General features: G+C 41.5%; 1 protein-coding gene across 5 annotated transcripts in view; it reads right to left on the minus strand.

Moving 5' to 3' along the window:
• TRAPPC10 (trafficking protein particle complex subunit 10) overlaps positions 1-24,123 on the minus strand; it is a 102,273-nt gene that overhangs the window by 63,536 nt on the left and 14,614 nt on the right. For 4 of the 5 annotated variants that reach the window (XR_012160710.1, XM_073359195.1, XM_073359213.1 and 1 more), the window contains exons 2-5: positions 10,334-10,415; positions 9,524-9,659; positions 6,795-6,991; positions 1,564-1,759 (exon numbers count right to left, since the gene is read on the minus strand). Coding sequence is in view for 4 of the 5 variants with exons in the window: in XM_073359195.1 (XP_073215296.1) it covers positions 1,564-1,759; positions 6,795-6,991; positions 9,524-9,659; positions 10,334-10,415 (611 nt within the window). In the remaining variant the exon portion in view is untranslated. Of the gene's footprint in view, positions 1-1,563; positions 1,760-6,794; positions 6,992-9,523; positions 9,660-10,333; positions 10,416-16,265; positions 16,335-24,123 lie in introns of all 5 variants that reach the window. The other variant, XM_073359203.1, reaches the window with a different exon arrangement.

Genomic DNA, 24,123 nt, shown 5'->3' on the forward strand with positions numbered 1-24,123 from the left:
TCCAGGTTAACCTGTACTGCTTCCAAAGCTAAACAGGAACAAGCTAAACTATAGTAAGCCTGTCCACATGGGAAGTTATAGTGGTATAATTATACTGGTAATTTTTTCTGTACAGACAAGCCCTGACTCACTATAATAAAATATTCAGAACAAGCCTTAACTCTCAGGAACCTCATAAAAAACTCACCTCTTCCAGAAACCACTGCTGATGTACTTATAATTTATACATTCTATTTGTATAATGGAGACACTAGTTGCAGCTCCACAATTAAAGTTCGGTTTTACACTTAAAGCAGGGATTCAAAATCTGTTATGTATGAAAAATTCCACTTATTCTCCCCCAAACAACAGCATTTACTCCATAGAATAAATTTTCTGGGAATTTACAAGTAAATCTGTTAATGAGTTTCAGAGTTAAAATTAGTTAAACAGGTCCTTTAAGAAATTTAGCACTTGGTGTCACCCTTTTTTCCACCCTGAATAGGATTAACCAAATAATGCAAAAGCTTTGAACATCAGCTTATGCCCTGAATGACTACAAATAAGGTCTTTAGTATTTGTGGTTTCAGATTAAACTGAATTTTAAGACATTTATTTTTCTTCTCTTCCCCACTTCTCATCCCCACAGTCATCATAAGCAGAGTTAAGGCTTTACCATGTTGAGAATTTTTTTTTTTTTAAACCTTAACTGATAATTTACTGTGTTCAACACACTTGAGTTTGGGATAATTGCAACAGCATCCCCGTAATGTATTTTGCCCTAAATTACTGATAACTACTCTGACCCTTAACTGCACCTTAATGAGACTTCTCCTGTCCAACCATCTAGTTTTGTGTTACATAATGAGCCGGGGGGAGGGAAAGAGAAGTCTCAAGAGGTGGTGGGACCAATCTTACATAATGCAAAAATTCAAAACTATATGGCATCACACGTGGGAAATACGTTCTAGTCTATGTTTTAAGAGAAATATTCTAATCAAATCAATCCCTAATGTTATCATTTGAATGTGCAGTTTTTTCTGTAAGTGTTTAAATGTTTGTTAGAACAAATCAGATACATTTAAGAGTCATCCAGATCTGGAAATTCAAAACATCTGAAAACAGGATTCTCTCCAGAGAATTACATGATTTCATTTTAAAAAATAACTAAAGTCATTTATACTCTGATAACATTCTAAGCAAAAGAAAGTTTAGTAATATGTACAGCACATTGATATAATATTTTAACTAGAAGGGTTCATTTGCACAGCCATAATATACTTTAATGTTAAAGACACTTTTACACAAAGGCAATGGAACTAATAAAATGCAAATCTGTGCTCACAACTAACCCATAGCCTTTCTGCTGTCCAAGGTCCGAAGACACAGAAGCCTGAACAGATCTTACAGGTGAACACAGCACCACAAAAACATTGCAGGCAAGAATAGTGACAAGTTGCCATAATACTAGCCTCCGTATCTTTTTAAAAGGAGAGTCTGATCGAAAAAAATACAGCCAAGAAGAATACTTTCAACGAAACAAAGGACTAAAAAGTTGTTTAAAAATGTCATCTAAGTCTGTACCTGCACCATGAAATACTCGCAAAAACTCCACCCTGGCTCAGTCCTCTTCTCCCTCAAAGTTCTCATGTCATCTTCAAACTTGCCTAGATTTTTGGTAAAAGACATGAGAAGCAGCGTCCTGAGTTTTGTCAGGAAAGCGTTCCAGGATTCCTGAGAACGGGAAGAGTCTTTCAAGGGGTCAGACAGTACCACACATCTGTAAAGATATCGGTGGAAATTATTTTGTGGGTCTAAAAAGTAACATCCAGACATAAAATAAACTTATAATAGCCCCTACAATTACATACTATAAAAAATGTCAAATGGAAAGAGCAAGGAAACTCAGATTTCCATTCAACATCAATTCAAGACTTCTTATTAAATGGTATGAGCTAAGGACAGAGAGTCAATGGAGGTAACAAATAATAGCCTTAAAATGACAATGTATATTGAATAGCCTTAAGCATACTGTAGATAGAAAGGAAGCATTCATTAGACTGGGAGGGGGAGGAGGAGGAGGGGTTAGGCGGGAGGGTCCTGATACCTGTCAGGAATAGTCTAGTTATTACATAGTCCTGCCTTGGCAGGGGAGTGCAATAGACGACGTATCGAGGTCCCTTCCAGTCCTACACTTCTATGATTTTATGATAGGTTTGGAAAGAGAAATTCAAGTCTGGGTTCCACAACACAGGAGAGTTTACACAATGAGTATATTCTATTTTTTCAAAATCAATAAAAATAGGTTTTAGAAATCCAAAAACACAAAAAAGCTCTCCTTGGAAGATAGCTAGCAGAGCAATAACTAGACTTATTCCTAGAAAGGACTATGTAACAGAATCACATCTATCAGGTCACATCTAGACCATCTCTCATGGGCCAAGGCAGAATTATTCCCACAGTAGATTCTGTAGGGCTTCATTTTATTTCAAATGTTCCGCATGGTAGGACTCCCACAGCTTCACTCATAATTTGTGAAACAGTTATTTGAGAACTCATGATCAGGACAGGCTGATAACCAGCATATTTTTCTTTGTTTAAAATTTCATGCTGTGATTTACTAATATTCAGAAAAGGAATAAACCTTTGTGGAGGCAGGGAAATCCCCTTTCCAATTCAAATAGAGATCCCAGTTACTGAAAGCTACCAGAAACTATTCTGCTGTAGAATTTTTAATCCAAGCCAGACAATTAGAAATTGAACACCCTCAGCTACATTTAATTCAGATTTGCCAAAAAAAAAAAAAAATTTAATAAGCTGATATCATCCAAATACAAACAAGATGCTGACAACATGCAGCATGTTCACATTGTCATCTTAGATTAACATACGAGGAGTGCTAGGATTCACACCTTTAGTTTCAAAGGATCACCTCGTCATTCACTCTTTACACAAGGTGATGACTCTTCCAATTAGTCAAAAAGTAAATTATTCAGAAGCGATCCAGTGCAGTGTTTTGGGGAGGTGTAAAAAAAAAAAAAAAATACAATAAAGGTCTGCATTAAAAATTGATTTGAAACTGATTACTCCATTTCCCCGATCTCTCTTCCCTTCCAAGGCAGGAAACGGTTGTGATAATGCTGTACACACTTTTCACTGTATTTTTCTTGAAGTAACAGCTTCAAAAATTGGATTTAATGTAGTACAACAGAGGAGAAAAGCAGATTAAACACTGGTAGAAAAGAACAGTCTAAGGCCTTGTCTACTCTACACAGTTGTTGACAAAAGTCTGCTTTCGTGAACAAAACAGTGGAGGTGTACACACTGAAATGCTCCTCCCGCCGATGTAACTCCCTTGCTATGCCAACATATTAAAAACACCTTAACGAGCAGCACAGAGCTTTTTGCGATGTAATTAGAGCTACGCAACATCAGTGTAGACACCTCACTTGATTATGTTGCCCTAACTCAGTTCCAGGAGGTGTCCCACATTGCCCATCATGACCACTCTGGTCAGCAGTTTGAACTCTGCTGCCCTGAAGGTACACAGGTATGCGGCCCCTCCCCCCTTCAAAGGCCCAGGAATTTTTGAAATTCCTTTTCCTGTTAGCTTGGCCTACACAGTTCACACAGCATCTTCCCAGCTGACTGTGCCAGCTTTACGCAGCAGACGTGCTCACATGGGGAGCACACCCGGCAGTGTTTGATCGCACAAGTATATGGGGAGAGGAAACTGCAGTCGCAGCTTCGCACCAGCCATAGGAATTTCGATATCTACAGGCTGATTGCTAGTGGCTTGCAGAAGAAGGGGCACAAAAGGGATGCGCAGCAGTGTAGTGCTAAAGTCAAGGAGATGAGGCAGGGGTACCAGAAGGCAAGGGAGGACAACCATAGTTCTGGTGCAGCACTGAAGACATGCCGCTTCTATAAGGAGCTGCACACTATGCTCGGCAGCAACCCCACCTCCATCATCAAGAGCCCCCTGGACACTGTGGGGGACTGGAGACAGCAGCCAGCAGACTCAACCCCAATGAGAAAGTGGTGGACAAGGAGGTGGAGCTAGAGAATGAGGTGGAGCACATGGCAGAGTCATCCAGTGACACAGTGAGTCAGGACTCTTCCACTCCAGAGGGGTCTAGCCAGTCCCAGAACTCCAGCTCTGGCACGCAGGATGCAGGAGAGGGGTGCTCTGGTAAGTGTTCATTTTGATTTGATACTGCACGGTGAGATGAGACTGAGCTCATATATACTTTGTTATACTGTTGAAGAGGGATATGGGGCAGAAATTAACAGAGACTGTCCATCTTTGCAGTGAGGTCATGGCAGAAAAGTTTCTTAATGTACACGGGGATGTCTCTGGAATCCCCCAGAATGATTTCTAGGAAACTTTCCTGTAGGTATTCTGCAATCCTCTGAAGAAGGTTCCTTGGGAGAACTGCCTTGTTTCAACCTCCGCTGTAGGAAACTTCGCAGTGCCCCCTGGCAATTATTTCTGCAGGGACCAGAGTGGCACACAGGCGAGCATCATACAGAGATGGTCTGAAGCCACACGCATGCAGGAGATGCACCCGTGCATTTTGGGTTACCTTTTAGGAGTGAGATATCTGGTTCAATTACCCTAGCTTGTGGAAAAGAGTACCAATATTCAGACCAGGCTCCCTAGTCGCTTAGAGCAACATTGAAACACACTGGCTATAGGTATGACTATTTGCTTCTTGCAATTAACATTTCAGCAGGCACTACAGGGGTAATTCAGGGAAGCAAGTAAACACTGCCTGGCCGAATGCATCACATACAGACATTACTGGGAATCATTATTAAAATGTTCCTTCAAAGCCTCCTTGATTCTAATAGCCTCCCACTGCGCCCCTCTAATTGCTGTGGTCTTTGGCTGTTCAAAATCAGCAGTCAGACAATCAGCCTCAGCAGCCCACCCTTGGGGAAACTTTTCCCCCTTCAATCTGCAAATATTATGGAGAGTTCAGCAGACCACAATGGCCTTTGGAATATTTTCCTCATTAGGGTCTAATCTACCAAAAAGACAGCGCCAGTGACCTTTTAATCAGACAAATGCACATCAACGGTCATTCTGCACCTGCTGAAGCTATTGAAGCGCCCTCTGCTGCTGTCTAGGTTCCTGGTGTAAGGCTTTATGAGCCACAGGAGCAAGGGGTAGGTGGAGTCTCCAAGGATCACTATAGGCATTTACACATTCCCTGGTGGAATGTTCTGGTCTGTAAAGAAAGTCCCAGTGTGCAGCTTTCTACACAGTCTAGTGTTCCAAAAGATGTGTGTATCATGCACCTTCCCTGACCACTCTGCACTGATAACAGTCAAATGGTCGCAGTGATCCACCAGTGCCTGCAAGACAATGGGAGAAGTAGCCCTTTCGGTTGATATACTCTGTCACGATATGGTCTGTGGCCAAAATTGGGATATGAGTTCCATAGATCACCCCTCTGCAATTACGGAATCCCATTGCCTCAAAGTCATCAATTATTTGTCGGGGACATTACTGAGAATCAGAGTCCTTCACAGCAAGAGGCGATTAATGGCCCTGCACACTTGCATCACCGCAGCCACCACAGTGAACTTTCCAACTCCAAACTGGTTTGCAACTGACTGGTAGCAGTCTGGAGTTGCCAGCTTCCACACAGCGATCGCCACTCACTTTTCCACAGTGAGGGCAGCTCTCATTCTGGTGTCTTGGCACCACAGTGTTGGGACACATTCCGCACACAGTTCCAGGAAGGTGGCTTTACGCATACAAAAGTTCTGCAGCCACTGCTCGTCATCTCATACATTCCCCATGATGTGATCCCACCACTCAGTGCTTGTTTCTCAAGCCCAGTACCGACAGTCCACCATGGCAAGCTGGTCCATGAATGCTGCAGCAATTTTGAATGGTTTCCATGGCAGACAGCAGGGCAGGCATCACCAGTTCACTCTGTCACAGCTCATGAAATACTGCAAGACCAGCCACATTGTGTTCATCATGCTCATCACCAGACTGGTCAGCAGTTCAGGAATTATGCTGTCAGACAGATGGCAGGTGCACAGTTACACTAACTGTTGAAAAACAGTGCAAAACGAAGTAGGAAGCCCATGGACTGATGGGACAAAAGGAAATGCATCATGCAACAGTGAGCATGCCCCTATGGTGCACTGTGATCTGTTCCCAGAGTTCCCAGTGGCAGAGGGTGGAGAGTTGCAGTGACATAGCTACCCCTGATGCAACACTGTCAATGAAAAAGCAATGACTGTGGATACGCTCAGCTGACACAAGCAATGTTGTGTGGACATGCTCCACTGATGTTAAAGCAACTAATGATCGTCGACAAAACTTAAGTCATCTTAACTCTCTAGTGTAGACATGGCCTAAGACTTTACTCTTGTACTTTTCCTCTGGTGATGGGTTTACATAAACCTTGAAAAACAAGGATTTGAAGTTCTAAAAATTGATTTTGGTTACTTCATTCATTCTGAATCAGTGTCTACAAAAATACAGCTTCAGTATGTTTAAAGCCTTTTATCTTTTCTGGAAGAGGTGAACATCCAGAATGTAACTGTAGTCCTACAGAATTTTTTTTTTTTTTTTATTCCAAACCACTACTAATTCAGGAAAAGATACAGCAAACTTTTTCCTCCATTGGTTCATATTTTGGGACAGATGGACATACATCTTACCAATGCCATTTGCTTAATGTTAGGCATTAGGGTAGTTACTATTCTTTTAAGTGAGAAATTGGACCTATTAAATGGTTATCCAGAAAACTAGTTTTATAATTAAACAATATTTTTCAAAAAGTCCTTACCTGTCACTTTGCTTGTTACAGAAGTCGTTTCTTATTTTATCTACTATAGATGTTCGGGGAAGGATGTTGGTTTTGTTCTTTTTTTTTGTATCACTCTCAACTACCACAATTAACCAATCCACAGAGCTGTGCACTTTCAGAACATTCTGCCACTTGGTGATGTCATCCTTTACTGTAGCTTTGTATACTTCTGTATCCTGGTATTATAAGTAATGAATTAGCAAATCAAATCGACAATCTGGACAAATTTGAAAGGTTTATTTTGTTAAAACAGGAAAAAATATTTCAAATGATGCCAAACTGAATTAGTGACACAGATTGAGAAGTTAAACAAGGACAATGTCAAGGTAAGGTTTTATTCTTTTGATTGCTTACTTTATTATAACTACTTTAGACTATTGCAAATGAATGATTTTTAAAAATCAAAGTTACCCTGAACAACTCATTGAAATTTGGAACTCGATTAAACTAAGACAATGAAACTAGACTGATTAATTTCATTTTCTGGTTCTAATACACCAACAGTGCTGTGGCATTTGGGTTTTCCAACACTGCTGGAAAGTTTTAAGTTGTCTGTATCTTCAATTACTTTAAATTTAAACAATTGAAGTAACTCATTTTCTGTAACTTTTTTATAGATCAACTATGAACATGTTGCTATGAATATTCACAATGCAAAGTTGTGTTGGTTAGTTGTGATTGGTCAAGTCAGATGGTTAGTGTCTTTTTTTTTACTGTATGAATATTTCTCCTATAATGAGGATAACTCCCCATGAATGAGATATTGCAGATAAACAAGATTAGGGAGTTTTAAATGTTTGGATCACAAACCTTATCTAAAACATGATTCTTGTAGCAGATTAATTTCTCATTTACTGGCTGAGTGAATTATCTCCCATTTTCATAATAGGTCAGTGCAAGTATGCATTGTTTTGCTGCCAAGGATGTGGTCAGATTCTTGTGTAGTTTAGTTTCCACTGTGCCAAGGCTCTGGGAAAGGGTTTTAGAAACCCTGTACTCCTGCTGTGTCAAGCAGTGTCACTATAAAATATAAGTTACAGTTCAAATGCTCAAGTGGGCAAGTTCAAAATTCACTTTTTATGAGCACTTATGCAAGACAGATTTGATTGCCTTCCATGATCATCTGAACAAACGGAAGACATTGTGTACAGGAACAGCAGAAAAGTCAAAAAGTTCATTTTTAAATTATAGTGAATACTTGCAGGATTTTTTGGTGTTATTAATCCACCTCTAGTGTTCAATAAACAATGTCAAAGTGTCACCAAGTCATTGGCTACTATACTAATACAACTGTTCCCAAAATGGACTTCCAGGGAGCCCCACATTAAACTATGCAGTCATGCATATTGCCATGCACTATGACTGTTACCTTTTACTTGCTTAGTTCTTAATGCATAACATATTGACCATGTTTTATTAGTTTTCTTTAGTATCGTAGCTTTTATTAAAAAAAGCTTTAAATTCTTGTGGTTACCTTTATTTTGCTAACTTTTCAAATAACTCTAGATGGTTAGAGCAGGATTTTTCTTTTATTTAGTCCACAGGCAATACTTAAAGCATTTATTATACCAGAGGTGGGCAAACTACAGCCCACGGGACCATCCTGCCTGGCCCCGAGCTCCCAGCCAGGGAGGCTAGCTCCTGGCCCCTCCCTCGCTGTCCCCCCTCCCCTGCAGCCACACCACCGCACGAGCAGCGCTGCTTGCACCCGCCCACCTCCCAGGCTTTCCAACAAGCCTGTCCTGCCGCTCTGAGCAGCATGGTAAGAGGGCAGTTGGATGGGGCAGAGGTTCGGGGAGGGGGGTGGTCAGGAGACAGGGAGCAGGGATTGTTGGATAGATGGAGTTCGGGGGGGGCAGTTAGGGATGGGGTCCCAGGAGGGCGCAGTCAGGGGACAAGAAGGGGGTGTGTGGATGGGTCAGGGGTCCCGGGGGGCTTGTCAGGGGGCAGGGGTGTGGATAGGGGTCAGGGCGGTCAGGGGATAAGGAGCAGGGGACCCCAGGAGGGGGTGGGTTCCCAGGGGGTGGTTAGGGTCAGGGGACCCCAGGAGGGGGTGGTCAGGGCACAAGGAGCAGTGGGAGTTGGATGGGTGGGGAGGGTTCTGAGGGGGGCAGGCAGGGGGTGGGAAGTGGGAGAGGGCAGGGGCCAGGCTGTTTGGGGAGGCATAGCCTTCCCTACCTGGCCCTCCATACCGTTTCGCAACCCCGATGTGGCCCTTGGGCCAAAACGTTTGCCCACCCCTGTATTATACTATCCTTACATTCCAGTTTCCCCACTATCAGGAGGTGTAATTCCCAGATCTCCTGTAACGTCTTATTTATGAAAGACAGATTTTCACATTAGTGATTTCCTAACCTGCTAGATTTAGTATATTGCATACCATTTCACACCTCACCTTCCATCAGAAACCACAACTGATTACCTTGGTGATTTAATGCACTTGAGAAATTCAAGTTCCCCAAAGCTTCATCCTTCTGAAGTGCCATCTAGTAACATCAAACTTGTTTCATATTAGGACAATGCAACTCCCCCAACCATTATTGACCCTGGTAGTAACAAATGTAACAAATAGGAATAAGGGGACAGGGTGTAGAACCAGCACATCCCATTTACCAAACCAGGACAGTACAGAGCTTATTTTACCTTCAGGCCCACTCTCATACCTTATTATGTGCATGGTTCACGCTTAATATTTTCCTAATACTTACACAACATTCCGTCCAATAAATATGAAGGAAGGGAAAAGTCAGGAGAGCCTTGTTTCCTTCTTTGGGTAACAGCTCTTCTTTAAATTGAACAAAATTAGATTCAAGATGAATCATCTTAGGAGCACGTCCGTAAGACCTATACAGAATATTAAAAGAATTACAATTCATAATTGAGAAATAAGCAGCAAAACTAAAAGCAGAACAAATGACAGGGCAAACATTTATTACAAATTTAGCTTTTTTTAAAAAAACCTCACAAAACTTAACTGCTCTCTAGGGTTTGATTTGTGTAGCGTCAACTCAAAAATTCATTTGTTTTCTCATAAAATAAGGCACTGTCTTTGCAATGAAAAGGGCTGGAAACTTCCAGCTTTCATTTTAAAAAGGATTCTCCTTTACATGTTCTTGTGTTCCTCCAAAGTTAGAGGCAGTCTTTGGCTGTGGACGTGACAGGGTCCAAAGCACAATTCTGTTTTTAACTCTTTCCCATATGTCCATCTAAACAGGAACCAGACTTACCTTCAAAGCATGGTTGCCCAAAGTGCAACCTAGAGATACCAGTAAAACTAATCTTTAGTGCAGCAAATCTCTGATTTTAAATTCAGCCTGGGCTAAATGTGGGAACATCCATCTCAAAGGGCCCAACATTCAGAATTCAGGGAAAACTGGCTCTGAAAACCAGAAATCTTTCCTCCTGTTCAGCTTCTAAACCCAACTCACTGCACAGTGCCACATTAGTAGTCACATTTTCCTAAATCCAACAACGTGCATTGAAATAGAGCAATGGCGGGGGGTGGGGAGAAACACTACCTTCTCCATTCCATGGGTTCTTTTGGAAGCTGCTGAGAGAGCATGGGATATACAGAAGTGAATAAATTCTGATCTCCAGCACCTAAAATTAAAGAGACCCATATTTTAAAAAAGTTCCCTTTTAAAACATATACGGACAAGATTTAAGCGTAAACTATACCACACAGTTACATTTTAAGAAACTCATTTTCATACTGGATACATGGATAATACTTCTGTATAGAAAAATGCTTTAAAATAGTATCTTGTTACTGAATCTCTCTACGAAAAAATCATTCATATAGCTGTCCCAAAATTCCATAGAAGGTGTGAGAAAGGAACTCAACTACAGCCAAAGGTCCAATGTCATACATCATCACAAAAACAGAACCACCTCCAAAAACTTCAATCAGCTTATTTACACAAGACAGACTAGGTCGGGGTGGGCAAACTACGGCCCGCAGGATAACCACCCCCATGGCGCTGTGGACCTCGCACTGCTCCAGGAAGCGGCCAGCACCAACATCCCTGCAGCCCCTGGGGGGCGGCGGGGCAGAGAGCTCCGTGCACTGCACTTGCCTGGGAGCACCTCCCCCGAAGCTCCCATTGCCCAGGAATGGGGAATCACGGCCAATGGGAGCTTCGGGGGAGGTACCCACAGGCAAGTGCAGTGCACAGAGCTCTCTGCTCCTGCTCCCCCTCCCCCAGGTACCGCAGGAACATGGTGTTGGCCGCTTCCCGGAGCGGCACGTGGGCCAGGACAGGCAGGTAGGGAGCCCACCCTGGGCCTGGTGCATGCCGCTGCCACCCCAGAGCCGCTCCAGGTAAGTGACACCAGGCTGGAGCCCGAACCCCTGCCACACCCCTCCTGCACCCCAACCCCCTGCCCTGAGCCCCCTGCACCTCACCCCTGAGCTCCTGCAGCACTCTTCCCTGCACCACTGCCCTGAGCCCCCTCCTGCACTCCAACCCCCTTCCCTGAGACCCCTCATACACCTCTCCTCTGCCCCAACCCCTTGCCGTGAGCCCCCCTCCCACACCCCGCACCCAACCCCCTGCCCCACCCCTACATTCGTGGCCCTACAAGCAATTTCCCCACCCAGATGTGGCCCAAGGGCCACAAAGTTTGCCCACCCCTGGGCTAGGTACTAATACCACTGTACTATGAAGCAAGATAAACATAACAAAATGTACAATCCAGCACAGAAAACAGTAACTGATTTTCAGCAATATAACATTATCCAGCTGACATTTACACCCTTGGCAACAAGAGGTAATATGATATTGACCAAACCATTTAGTCTCTTCCCAACCCCCAACTCCAAAAAAAGATCAAGTAGATCAAGAGAAAATCTTAGTTTTAGAATGGTTATGTTTTATTATGTATTATGTAAAATTACAAAAAACAGTGAAGACTACATCCCTCATTTCAATACTCCTTAAGTTTAACTTCTTAAAAAAAATGTCTTTTCATAATGTAAACCTAGAACCTCAAGACCTTTTTACTTTCCCAAGGGATTTTATCATCTAAATTCCTACACATCAATTTTTGCCTGTTTTTAAACTAGAGCATGAGTCAGCCATTGATTTTTTTCATTCCGTACATTGTTCTTCCTATCATTTGAGTACCACCTCTCCATTAAAATGACATCAGTAACTAGTGTTGCAGCTCAGAGTAGATTCAAATTGTATATCTGATATAATAAACCATTTGGAGAATAGTGCGCATCAGATTAAAATTTTAAGTGTCAAATTTTAGACCTATAAAAAACAAACAAGATTACCCAAAACTTAAACACAATGAATTCACACAATCAAAAAAAATCCTGATGTAGTTAAGATTGGGGGTAATGTCATCCCAAGGCATAAGGTAAATTAACAGAGAAATGGACTTGTAAGAAGCGTGAAAGGTTTTTTGCCTCTCAACTTGAACTGTCACCACCGAGCGTACAGAACCACCTCATCCTGTGATTGTGTGAACTGAGAAGAAAACTCCAACACTTGCAGATCCAGCCTTCCCTTAGCTTGCCTTATAACACCTTGGAATGGGAGAACAATTCAGCTTTTAAATTTGGTTCATAATCAAGTTTTGGATTGGTAAAATAGGTCAGTACGCTTATTGCATAATTTAGCATTTAGTAAAAAGGAAGGAATCAATCACCAACACTTAAAGTACCAAAAGGAAAAGTAATTCTAAAGAGGTGATTTGGATTTTTTAGCTTCAAAAAATATGCAACTACAAGTGTGATCTCTCAACCAGCGAACAAAATCATACTAAGGCACTAGATTTTTTTTTTTTTTTTTTAAACAACTGCTGCTTAGCATGAAGATCTCTCAACCAGGATTAACTCATCTTTATAAATGCACTGAGATATATTGGATGGTTAGCTATATTTAGTTTAAATCGTGAAATCTGAAACATTTTAACACCAGAAGTTTGGTTTGAGATCCCAGCTACCTTTAATACAAGAACAGGACACAGTTTATATCCTGCTTCTGAGCTCCCTGTTGGCAGTGTCACAGAACAGTAATTTTCAACCTCTTCATTTGCAGACGCCTAAAAATTTCAAATTGAGCTGTGGACCCCTTTGGAAATCTTAGGCAGTCTAAGTATATTAATAAAATTTGCCAATGACAAAGTTGGGAGGTATTGCCAATACGGAAGAAGACCAGAATATCTTACAAGACGATCTGGGATGACTTTGTAAAATGGAGTAATAGAAATAGGATGAAATTTAATAGTGCAAAATACACGGTCATGCATTTAGGGATTAACAACAAGAATTTCTCCTGGACACTGGGGACTTATCAGTTGTAAGTGACAGAGGAGGAGAAAGACCTGGGTTTATTGGTTGATCACAGGATGACTATGAGCCATCAGTGAGATGTGGTTGAGAAAAAGGCTAATGCAGACCTAGGATACATCAGGTGAGCTATTTCCAGTAGATTAAGGAAGTATTAGTACCATTATACAATGCACTGGTGAGACCTCATCTGGAATACTGCATGCAACTCTGGTCTCCCATATTTAAGAAAGATGAATTCAAACATGAACAAAGTGAAGAAAAGGGCTACTAGGATGATCCAAAGAATGGAAAAACCTACCTTACGAGAAAAGACTTAAATAGCTTGGCTTGTTTAGCCCAAGCTAAAGAAGACTGAGGGGAGATAGGATTTCTCTTTATAAATACATCAGAGGAATAAATACCAGGGAGGAAGGGGAGTTAATTTAAGTTAAGCACCAATGTTGACACAAGAACAAATGAATATAAACTGACCAACAACACATTGAGGCTTGAAACTGGATGAAGGTTGCTAACCATCATAGGAGAGAGATTCTCCAACAGCCTTCCGAGGGGAGCAGTGGGGACAAAAAACCCTAACTGGCTTCAAAACTGAGCTTGATAAGTTTATGAAGGGGATGGTATTGAGACTCCCTACAAGGGCATGCAGCTGATCTGCGATTGCTATCAGCAAACATCTCCTCAGCTGGTGATGGGACACTAGATGGGGAGGGCTCTGAATTACTACTAAGAATTCTTTCCCAGGTGTCTAGCTGGCGGATCTTGCCCACATGCTCAGAGTCTAACTGATCACCACATTTGGGGTCAGGAAGGAATTTTTCCCAGCATCAGATTGGCAGAAACCAGTGGGGGGGGGGGGTCACCTTCCTCTGCAGCATGGGGCACGGGTCACTTGCAGGTTTAAACTAGTGTAAATTGTGAGTTCTCTGGAGCAAAGTCTTTTAACCACAATTTGAGGACTTCAGTAACTCAGCCAGAGGTTAAGGGTCTATTACAGGAGTAGGTGAGTGAGGTTCTCCTGCAACACGCAGGAGGGTCAGACTAGATGATCACGATGGTCCCTTCTAACATTAAAGTCTTCAAGTCTGCAAACCATAGGCTGAAAACCGTTGTCATAGAATGATTTCAAGTTATCAGAAAAATCTTCCACTGTGTGGCCTTGCAAGTGATATGTATTGAAAGAGCAAAGCATATTTTCCCTCCAACAATCTTTGCAACAAATTAAAAAGGTATTGACAGCATTAATACCTTGTATTTGGAGGGAACAGATGTTTAACAATAAGGAAGGTACAGTAATTTCTCATCCCTTCATATTTCTTTTAGGCCATAGCTCCCCATCTAACTGAGTGTGAAATTCAAAACAGATTGTGCAAGTAGGTAAATATATATATATATTTTTAATTAAACAACAAGGATCTCACTTTTTCCTCAGATGGGATTTTCTGGCAAGAGCAGCAAGCTTTTCAGCTGATAGCAACATGTGTGATTTTCGCAGTTGATGACAATGGCCAACATGTCTTTGGTAAAGTTTTAAACAACTCTCCATGCAAGGTGTCTGATAGCCTCCAGCTGCTAAAACAGAGGTCCCCAAACTGTGGGGAATGCCCCCCTAAGGGACATGGAGGAACATTTGGGAGGCATGGCAGGGCCTGGGTAGGATTGCCATCTAATTGCTGGTAACTGGACCACTGAGGCCCTGACCCACCACTTCCCCCAAGGCCCCATCCCGCTCTGCCTCTTCCCTTGAAGCCCCTCCCCTATCACATGCTCCTCTCCTACACATCTGTCCATCGCTCGCTCAATCATCTCCACTCCCTCCCCCATGGTTGGGCTCCCTCTGCTATGGGGCTGGGAGAGCCTGAAAAGGAGCCTGCCTGCAGGTAGGAGGTGGCTCAGGCTGAGCAGGGGCTAGCATGGGTTCATGACTGAGCATCTCCCCATGCCCAGCGGTAACTGGACTTTTGGTGTCCAGTCAGTACATCTGACTGGGCACTGCCAGGACCCCCTTTCGACCCAACTTCCCAGTCGAAAACCAGGCAGCTGGAAACCCTAGGCCTGGGCCAGTCCCCACAGAGGGCTGGGAGGGAGCGCCACCCAGTTCTGCTCCTAGCTCTCCACTAGCCCTGCCCCCAGCCATGGCCCCTGCCCCCTTGCATCTGTCCACATTCCCCAACCCCCTCCCCCCGGGAGCCACAACGGACAGGAGTAAATGGAGGGGGGCATGCAACCCTGAAAAGTTTGAGGACCACTGTGCTAAAGCACCTCATATGCATTCTGGAAGTTTTGAGGTTCTCCTCAAAGGAGGAGGAAAAAAATGGAGAAAAAGAAAAAACTCAAAAGGCTATAGAAGCCAATAAAACAAGATGCTGCTTTAAATCAGCCACAAACCTCATCAGACAGCCATTCCCAGCGCTACTGGGAAGCATGGGAGAGGATGCAAGCACACTGATCAGATCAGGAATGGGGTCAAAAGCACTGAGCCTCACTTCAACTGCTATTTGTGCTGAGGAATTGGCAACAGGCATTCCCCTGTTCCTCTAAAACAGTGCTTCTCAACCAAGAGTACACATACTCCTTAGGTATGCAGGTCTTTCGGGGGTACATCAACTCAGATATTTGTCTAGTTTTACAAACAGCTATGTAAAGAACACTAGTGAAGTCAGTACAAACTAAAATTTCATAGACAATGAATTGTTTATACTGCGCTATATACTGAAATATAAGCACAATATTTATATCCAAATTTATTTTATAATTATATGGTTAAAATGAAAAAATAAACAATTTTTCAATAATAATAGTGTGTTGTGACACTTCTGTATTTTTAGGTCTGATTTTGTAAGCAAGTAGGTTTTAAGTGACATGAAGCTTCGGAAGTAAGCTAGACAAATCAGACTTCTGAAAGGGGTACAGTAGTCTGGAAAGATTGAGCACCACTGCTCTAAACCACTGGCAAAAGACCCTTGGCCTATCAAAACTGCTGGAGCAGGAAGAAAGGTGAACAATTCTGGCTGGAAAGAAAGGCCCACATAAAGCCCCAAAGAACAGCCCCGTCCTCCCCCCCCACTCCCCCCCCCCCCACACACACACACACACACTTCTTCCTTCCAGAGAGACATAAGCATGGTCCCCCAGCATGGCTATTGTACCTTTGGTGTGCCAGTAAGTGGAGCTGGCTTTCAGCTTGGGTGATCATATGAGGAACCTTGCATCAAACCCTACGCAAGAAAAAGGCAGAAAACCTAATGTAGAGACAATGAATATGCACACACAAGAGAAAAATGTGACCAGAACCACAAAACTTTTGATTTCTGGCACTCAACAGCAATATCACAGTAAAGGAAGAGTACTGTATGCATGCACAAGTCAGTGTATTAAGTCCTGGCATGGGAATCTGAACATGAATGACGTTATAACGTAATCATACTGCTTTGTACTCATCTTAGAGCTGTTTATGACCTTGCAGTTAATCTTCCCTCCCTTGCAAAGTTAACATGCTGCAGAATAGCAACATCTGATGTTAAGATATTGCCACTTCTACAACTGTAATTTCAGAATTTAAAGAAAGTTATGGGTTTGTTAACTTCTGTTTATTATTAGGTTTCAGTGTATTTTTTAACAACAGTATTTCCCTTCCCTCTAATATTCAGCTTTCAGTGATTGCATTAGATTATTAGAAATAGAAAATTATTTTCAAAAGTTTTAACGCTAAGGTAATGACTATGCAATACAGACAAGCATGAAAACTTCATGAAATTTTACAGGTATCAGTATCTTCTCAAAAGATTTGCGCCTCAGCAACAAAAATAGAACTGAATGAAGTTTTTGAAGACTTAACATTTTAACAAATCTGAACAAAATGGTAAAGGATAAATTTGCTAGAAATCGCCCTGCTCAAAGTAGTTTACACTAATATATGCAACTTCATCACTTTCCAGTAAACATCTTGCATAATATGTATAACACGTACTGCAAATACAAGATAGTAATACAGAATGAATTAGGGTGGATACAATTGTCATTGGCGCTTTGTGTAACACTGTTCATGAATAATTAGAGTCTCCACAATGGACTATTATCTTCTATTCACCAAAAATGAATTTCCATATCTTACAATAAATGAAAAATTAGTTTTCAGTTCCCCATATGCAGTCTCACACAGCAAAAGCCATAAGTAATTGCCAAATTTAGAATTTAAAATCCATTTCCAGGTTTCATTTTTAAAAAGGTCACTCATTGTGCAAGTTACAGATTGTCTACAATTAGGCGTGCAGCAATTTTTCATTTTTGGAGTATAGTGTGCCCAACCTGCTACACATGATCATGTCTCATTTGAAAGCTTATTTTATGTACATATAGATGAGGTTTGATGTGGAGCTGTCAAGTGGTGCATAAGCCTGTAGCTGAGGTAAACCAGTGGTACCCAAAATGAGAACATGTCACTTTTTGCACAGTTCCAAAAACACTGCAACATGATTATGACTACAGTTTTTACTGTTAAAGTTCATTTCAATATCTTAATGTGGTGCTTATTGGTTAAAGCTACCAATGTATTAAAGACATTGGTTTTGCATGGGTGCATTTTTTTAGCAGGTGGCAAAAACAGCAAACAACATTTTACAGTATACGAACATGAAATGTTTTCACATTGCATATTCTTAATTGTCAAAATATCTCAAGTGATAATAGTTTTCTATATTTTCAACTGAAATTTTCTGACCAGATAAGTTTTATACAGAAAGTTGTACATCAGTAGCAGCAGATTGCATGCCCATAGTTTGTACTGCATAGTGGGTTGATATAAATGTATGTGAATTCCTAATGTAATGCTTCTCCTTTTGTAAGCTATTGTACATACAGCAAAGCATCATGTCTGCCTGCTAGAAGGTTTTAATTTGTAACCGCCTATGCATGCAGTACCAGCCTTTGAAATATCCTAGAAACTAGCTTAATTCAGTGACACTTATGCACAGTATTAGTGTTAAAGATGAAATATACAGCTTCATATTGGGCTTCAATCAAAGTGCTCATTAAACAAAAGGGGCAATTACTAATATATATATAATTTAGCACAAGTCTGTATAGTTGTGAAAAATTGTGATAGTGGTGATGCTAATGCTAACAATATATTTGGGGATTTTACTTCTACAGGGAAGTTACAGTATATGAAGACATGGAGGATACAAGCCCCTTAAATCTTACATCAAAGAGAAAGACTCTCCACAAACTTTGACAAAGCACATTTTTCAATAAAATCAAAAGAATGCAAAAAACTGTCAAGCTACCAGTGCTGGACAGAATGCTGTGATGATGGCAGCAGAAGCCAGAATAAATGAATTGGTGGCTACTGGATGAGTTTTATAGTTTTAGATGAGGGCCACCAATATGCTGTCTTGGGGATTGCTTACAGAAATACACAAGCAAGTCGACTGGCAGAAAAGTCAGAGTCTGTATTGAACACAAGAAAACAGACTCTGAATCTGTTAACAGAGCATCATGTTCACTTGCTTCTGTAGCCACCAGAGCGAGCACATCTTCCAGCAATCAGTCCTGTTGCACGGTTTGCTTGACTTGATTGCTAAAGATGCAGTTTATCCTGCAACATGTCTTTGTTCCTAAGTGAGTAAAATGAATCAAAGCAAAATCTAGCTACATTGCAACAACACAGTCACCTTGTGACACCACATTTTATCAGTTGATTGAAGAGAAAGACACAATGATTTTATGTACAACAAGGCTCCTCTCCCCCATCCAGGCTGTTACAAAGATATAACGCCCTACTTCCCTCAGATGGGGAAACTGCAAGCTATTCCAGTAGAAAGTTACAGACAAAATTAGAAAAACAGTATGGTTCTGCAATTTAATTCTATGCACAGCATGGATAAGACAAGTCTACCATTGTTCTATGCAGTGCAACAGTAGCTGATGCTATCTAAGCTACTAGTAATCTGAAGCAGGAACTTAAGTCATTCAAATATTTTGTGGGTGTTCTTCTGAGCGAGCCTGATGAACAGCTTTCAAATGAACAAGGGGTTTGTATTATGTCTCTTCAGTCGCTTAGTCTGAAACAGCTAAAATGAAAGCCTCAGAATATAATCCAAAACCACGTGATTGTAGTTCAGAGGTCAGCTACTTTTGTGCCCCAACTGGTGCAGGAGTTTGTCCTTTGGTTGATAAAGAGGCATATAATTCAGCCAGCAATGAGTATCATCCTTCAGAAGACATGCAAAGAAAGTGCCTCTCAACTGTAGAGTGTACAGTACTTAGCAGTTCCAAATTATCACACAACCACACATAAATCTTACAGCACAACTACACCATGAATTCTGCATCAATTAAGGTGAGCTGAGGGTTCATCAATAAGGCTGCAAAAATTGAAGCAGAAAGATTCCAAGGAGGCGTGTTCATTCCAAATGGAATTGTGCCACTTCAGGAGGGTGGAAATCTCATTCATGAAGGAGACAATATAGACACTAACATACAGACCATTGCTGGAAAGAATACGGCCCATTTAACGGCTAGAGTGGGTTTCAAGAACAGTTTGCAGGTAGTGCAGCATCACAGGAAATACCAGTCTCCCTGGGTAATTAGAGTCTCATACACTAGGCAGTGTCTGAAAAAAAAAATCGAGAACAGACCCAGAACCGAATTGCCATGAAAAAGTACGTAAGAAAAATCAATTCTGTCTACAATCAGCATACTCTTCCCTGCACAGAACTGTGTACATGTCAAGGCAGTAAAGACTGGTAACCCAAGCACTCTCAGATCATAATGATGAACATGATGATAAAGAGGTTGACTAGAAATGTCACTAGCGCGAATACATTTACATACCTGTAAAAATTTATTAGATTTTGTTTTACACTTTGGATTGTTGTTGTGATGCTCTGAGATCAAAGAAATACAGTCATTAAACTAACCAAAATTAATGCAAATATATTAAAGTGGTGATTTGAATCCATTGATATCATTGTTTATCCCTGTTTCTATGGTAATGGCACCACTTGACAGTTTCACATCATATCTCATCTTAAGTAGACATAAGTAGCTTTCTGATGATGTATGATGCGTGTGTGTATAGAGAGGGTAAATTAAATTGACCAAATCAGTGGCCATTCCTGCTCACCTAAATGTGAAAGTTCTAACCGATTTGTATGACAACTGGCAAGCTAAGTTCCCTGTAAGCTGCACAGCCAAGCAGCAGCCTATTAAGCGCCACGCAGGAGCTCAGGGAACCCAGCCCCCATGGACCTGCCACAGCCAGGTGACAAGCGCCCCAGCCCCAACCCAGCCACAGGACAGGTGCCCCGGGCCCAACCGACGCCGGCCCTGCTGTGGCCGGGGGACAGGCGCAAGCCCGCAGACCTAGTCCTGGAGCTACCACCATGGGGAGAGGCGCCTCTTCCCTCCCCTGCAGCCCAGGTGCTGCTGCGGGAAGAGAGAGAGGGGAGTCTTCTCCCCCCACCATAGCCCAGGGCAGCCTGCACCCCAAACCCCTCATCCGCAGGCCAAGCCAGAGCCTGCACCCCCAGCCGGAGCCCTCCCACCCCTGCACTCCAACCTTCTGCCCCAGCCCTGAGTCCCGTCCCACACTCCGAACCCCTCGGCTCCACCCCCACCACATGAATTTTATTGTATCACATCACCTTCATAATGGTGAACATAATAAAATTAATTCTACACATGTTGGGGAAAAATCAGAGGAGAAACTGCTGGCAAGTATATCATAATTAGACAAATATTTAAGGGGGTTTTGCTGCAGTCTCTGAAATGTAAGAAATTAAGGAAACCCTTAACCACATGAAGATTACTGGCAACATCCCTCTTTCTGAAGATTGTGAAATATTTATTTTTGAACCTGGTGAGGACGACTTCTTAACAAGGGAAAGATTTCAGTTTTCCTGTCATTTCTTAGTGCAATGGTATAGTTCATCCAAGGTTCCATGTGCAACTCAGGCCAAATGTTACTGCATCAACAAGATCATATTTTGAATACTACATTTAATTTCTGGAATACTGAAGTGGAAAGCAGAATGGAAAGTGCTCCAGATTTAAGCAGCCACACCATGCAGTGTAGAAAATAGAAGGAGATGGTGATAAAAAGGTGGAAGTCCCACATTTTTTGGCTAAATTTTGGAGGCCATCTTTTATTCTCAGGAAAGTATCAGATGTTAGTAAGACACTTTTGTATATGACCCTCCTAGGGCAGTACTTCACAGATTTGAAACTGTAGTCAGTTTTATGTACCATTTTCAAGGCCTCTCAAATCTCTCTGTACTTGGCCAAGGTAGAGAGAATTTCAGCTATGCATTTAAGCCAAATTTGGTACCACAGAAGGGAGTGTTACTCCATATACATAACGCCACAAAGCAATAGCTATCTATTTCTGATTGCTGGGAAAGAGATATAAACCTTCTTCAGTCAGGCCACAGGGCTTCCCTGAATTAATTCTTGTTTGACCTAGAGCACAACTTTTAACAAAACATCTAATTGTTCCAATGGTTAATTACCCTCACTGTTAAAAATTTGCTCCTTATTTCTAGTCTGATGGTGATTAACAGTTTAACTCAGATAAATCTCAAAGGAATTTCATGAGAAAGAAAAGGCTAGCCAGAGGACTCCGCCCTGTCAAATTTCAAAGCCCTGCTACAAACAAAGATGTTTGAGCTTCACAAAAAAGTGGTTGCCAGAATATTTTAGAATTGAAAGTGTTAGCCAACCTAAACACAGGGGGTAACAGACAATATCAGTGAACTAAACATGGTCAGAAAAATCTTGCTGAAGAATATAAATGCAGAAATGGAGCCAAAGTATTTATATAAAAACACTGTGAAACATAAAACATACCAGTATTCATTTTCCATAAATTCATCAGCATTTAGTTTAACATTGCAATATATTAGTCTGTCAAAACACTCTAGTCCATTGACTATTATTTCAGGCATATTGTTACATTCAAACTAGTAGATGGAGGTCAGGTGCTTGAGCTGGCCTACAGCATGTATCTCCTTTGGAGTAGAGATGTCAGTTCCTCCTACCGCCATCTTAACTTTAATAAAGAAAAGACAGATATTCTTCGAAAACACAAAGAAGGTTTATTAAGGAAGCGATAAACTGCAATTGTGGTTGCTCCAGAAAGGTAGGTGTGAAGCCTGGTCCCTCACAACCCCTTTAGCAATAACTTCCAACAGAATAAACCCTAAACAAACACATCCCAAAACTATACTGTGTCACAATGGATTACCTTGGTCTGAATTAGGTAGCTGATGGTGATATCTGTCCTTGCAGCTCGGGTTTGTTGGATCCTGGACCTACGACCTACAAAACAAGCCCTTATACAGTACCACTTATTAGTGCCATCTATATAATAAACCTTGACCTCAAAAGTTGGATAATTTTCCCCCTCATTCTCTCTTTCTATAGAAAAGCAGTCTTTAACTCAAAGTTTTTGGTAGACACTCATGGATTCAGCATATTTATTTTTAAACGTTTTAAGAGATAATGTGTAGGGCTTTATATATTTTGTATTAAATTTAGATTTCATTTTAAACAGTTTATTTTTAAAAAGAAAAACATTAAATAAAATCAAAATAATCCAATTTAAATAATTTTTTTTAAATCATCCATTTTTATCCACTCTGGTTTCTCAAGATTGACTGTACAGTTCTATTTCAGACTATGATCTCCAGATGCCTGTACTGTACTGTAGAAATTTTGTTACTCACTCTTCACCACAGTACTCTTCCTGCATTGCGATCCAGGAGCAGTACACCAGACCCTACAACTTATTTAAGCTTACAGTTTGTGAAGTTTACTGTAAGCTTAACATTGAAACAAATTTAATCCCCATTATTGCTGATTTTGTCTTAACTGCAATTTATAGTAGCTGGATAAGGTAAGCCAGAGGACAGACAGCTCCTGATTTGTAAGTCACAGCAGTTCGTACAAAATGAACTATAACTTAATGGTCTAGTAACGGCTTGCCAGCACATAGATGGGAAACAACGGTTCTGATCCAAGGACTATCAAAGGCTAAAAAGGAAAAATCCCTACATTTATTCTTGGAGAGTGAATGGAACACTTCACACTGCACCCCAGAGACCCCCACTAGCAGACACTCCCAAAGACTTCAGCATTTAGACTCTTGAGCCAAAAGGATCAACACTATAACAGAATCCCCCAGGGCATGGGCAGTGTGAAAAGAGTCAGAAGAAAGCCTAGATGACCCTTACTCAAAAAAGTAACAACTTTAACAGACCGATCATAACTTTCACATCTGAGGATGTCTGGATAGGAGATTGCTGCAAACTGATAAAGCACTCTACTATATACTGTACACAGAGACTATTATTTTAAGTGATAAAAGAAGTTATTTGGAAAACAACCTAACATGACCCTTAAACGAACTTGGTACACCAATACTTTTCCAAATAGCAAGATCCCAGGATTTTTTAATTATACGTATGTAGCATTTCACATGACCTACAGTTTATACCAGAGTAAACAGCACCCCATGAGCAAAGAACCAAAAGGTATTGAGTTAGACACAGCCATGTATTTGTACACCGATCCCATTCACGCAGAGTAAAAAAGCAATGCTATAGGGATTAGTGTCAGTTTTGTTGGCTCTATACATATTCCTCCACCTCTTAGGTAATTTTATCTTTGTTAGACTTGTAATTTACAATAGTTCATCCTTTTAATGCTGAAAAGCTGGAATATAATTACGGCCCTACCAAATTCATGGCCATGAAAACTGCATCACCGACTGTGAAATCTGATCTCCCCTGTGAAATCTGGCTAGTGTAGGAGAGAAGCAGGGCTAGGGGTTCTTACTATGTGCCAGTCTCCAGATGCTAGTCCCAGTTGGTATGGGGAGGGACTGGATTTCCTCTTCCCCTGCAGGGGCCACTCCTGGGGCTGGGTCAGACCCACCTCCAGGAATCTCCCCCAGCTGCAGGTAGCTCTAAGACTCCTGGCTGGGAGCCTCACTCTGACAGCAGCACT

The sequence above is a fragment of the Lepidochelys kempii genome, chromosome 1 (assembly GCF_965140265.1).
Source record: "Lepidochelys kempii isolate rLepKem1 chromosome 1, rLepKem1.hap2, whole genome shotgun sequence".
NCBI classification, from domain to species: domain Eukaryota; kingdom Metazoa; phylum Chordata; order Testudines; family Cheloniidae; genus Lepidochelys; species Lepidochelys kempii.